Consider the following 1,837-nt stretch of genomic DNA (forward strand, 5'->3'; position numbering starts at 1 on the left):
GCAACTCTCTTGATGTTTATCATTTGCTACCCTCCTCCTCTACTACAAAGAATCTAATCTTAGAGAGCAGTGATAGCATCTGTCTTGGTAAGCACTGTTTCCCCAGAGCCTAAGACAGCATCTGATGCTAAGCACAGATTGCGTAGAATGAACTAATGACTACTCTCTAGATTTCAGCAAGATGATTAAAACTTAAACATTCAAGTTTGTTAAAGCAGATTTTCAAAAATTCTTAAAGTATTTGTCTACAGAAAACATAACTACTCCAAATTCAATCTGAAGACTATTACTCTTTCTAATTCTTAAGCAGGAAATCCAAAAATGCTTCACATAAATTAGTAACATTTTACTTACTCTGGCAGAAGTTTGTATTTCTCCAAATCAATTTCTGGAAAAAATGTGTCACTTTCAAATTCCTGCATAATCCTTGTCACAAATAGTCTAAGATGGCCTGTTTTGTTCATGGCTTCCTTTGAAAAAACACAAAAGGCATCAATTTCCTAATTTATCTGTCAAAAGAAACAGAAACTCTAAGATTTCTGTTTTAATTATACAGTCAAGTTTGTAATAGGTATTAGAGACATGCTACCTAACTTGTTACCTGTAAAGCATGCTATTTAAATATCCTATTCTTTACTTTGGGGTCCTGCAAAGTATGTCTTAGTTATTTTGAGAATGGGACTAATCATTATCAGTAATTATGAGAGCGAGTTTAAATATATTCTGGCCTCTAGTTTGCTTACATAACTCTTTTTTCTTTTAAGCATTCAGTATTATCTTTTTTCTTTGGTAGTTGTTTAGGAATTAAGAACTATAAATTATTTAGTTGTTCTCCAGAGAAAAATCTGCATATATATATGGATAAGACAGTATAATTTCATGAGACTTTGATTATTGAAAACCCCAAGGGCATACTTAGAACATTTACATAGAATATAACAACACTTCCATTTCTTAGGAGATAGTAACAATGCTAGTAGGTTATTTACTTTCTTAGCCTCTTGTTGCTAATGATTGTATTTGGCCTTATATTGTTAAGGACTTTTCTAACTACTGCTTATGGTACTGTTGATAGTTTCTACAGAAAAAACTGCCCTCAAATGAGTATCTTAAAACTCTAATAAAAAGTCGTGAGTCCTAACTGCGTCTCTAAGAAAATAATCCTTGATTTTCAAATAGCTTATGGAAGAAAAAAATATGTATAATTTCAAGTGTGTGTTATCCTTAAAATTCCAAATAAGGGCATAGAACAAATTTTACTTTTTACTTTTGGCTTTTTACTACAGCGTATATTAAATCATTTATTCTCTTGCCCCAACCAAAAAAATATTCTACCAATTCTTACTGTATCAAAAATTAGAGAAACTGAACGAGACCAACAACAGAAGCATCTGAAGGTCTGTATCCAAGTAAATGCTATATGGCAAACGTTTTCTGTAAAGGGTCAGATGGTAATTATTTTAGGCTTTGTGGGCCATATGGTTTCTTTCTTACCTTTGTGGGCAACAGCAGCCTTAGATAATACTAAACCAATGGGCATGGCTGTGTTACAGTGAAACTTTGTTTACAAAAACAGGCTGGCCCCAGGGGAGATAAGCCTAAATGTTCTACAAACTATTGTGATGTGAGACAGGTGGATAATGTAAAATTATGAGCTAGAGGTTCTACTTCCTTATAACATATACATATAGATATATCAAGTATATAATTATACTTAATTTTGAATACTTATAATGTATTTTCAAGTGAATATGGTATTATTCAAAATGCATATTGGAACAAAAGAAAAAAAATGACTTGTTTTCTTAGAAATTCATCCTTGGCTGCAATATCAAAG

The 1,837-nt window shown here is 32.0% G+C and overlaps 1 protein-coding gene across 1 annotated transcript in view; it reads right to left on the reverse strand.

The window, feature by feature from the left end:
• Positions 1 to 258: 258 nt before the first annotated feature.
• Positions 259 to 1,837, reverse strand: part of LOC112816999 (dihydrofolate reductase-like) — a 10,253-nt gene continuing 8,674 nt past the window's right edge. Inside the window, exon 3 of the mRNA XM_073890633.1 lies at positions 259 to 470. Within this exon, the coding sequence (XP_073746734.1) occupies positions 351 to 470 (120 nt within the window). The 3' untranslated portion in view covers positions 259 to 350. The remainder of the gene's footprint in view (positions 471 to 1,837) is intronic.

Source organism: Callorhinus ursinus, unplaced genomic scaffold (genome assembly GCF_003265705.2).
Source record: "Callorhinus ursinus isolate GAN/ISIS: 27379988/994484 unplaced genomic scaffold, GSC_fseal_2.0 scaffold1446, whole genome shotgun sequence".
In the NCBI taxonomy this organism is placed as follows: domain Eukaryota; kingdom Metazoa; phylum Chordata; class Mammalia; order Carnivora; family Otariidae; genus Callorhinus; species Callorhinus ursinus.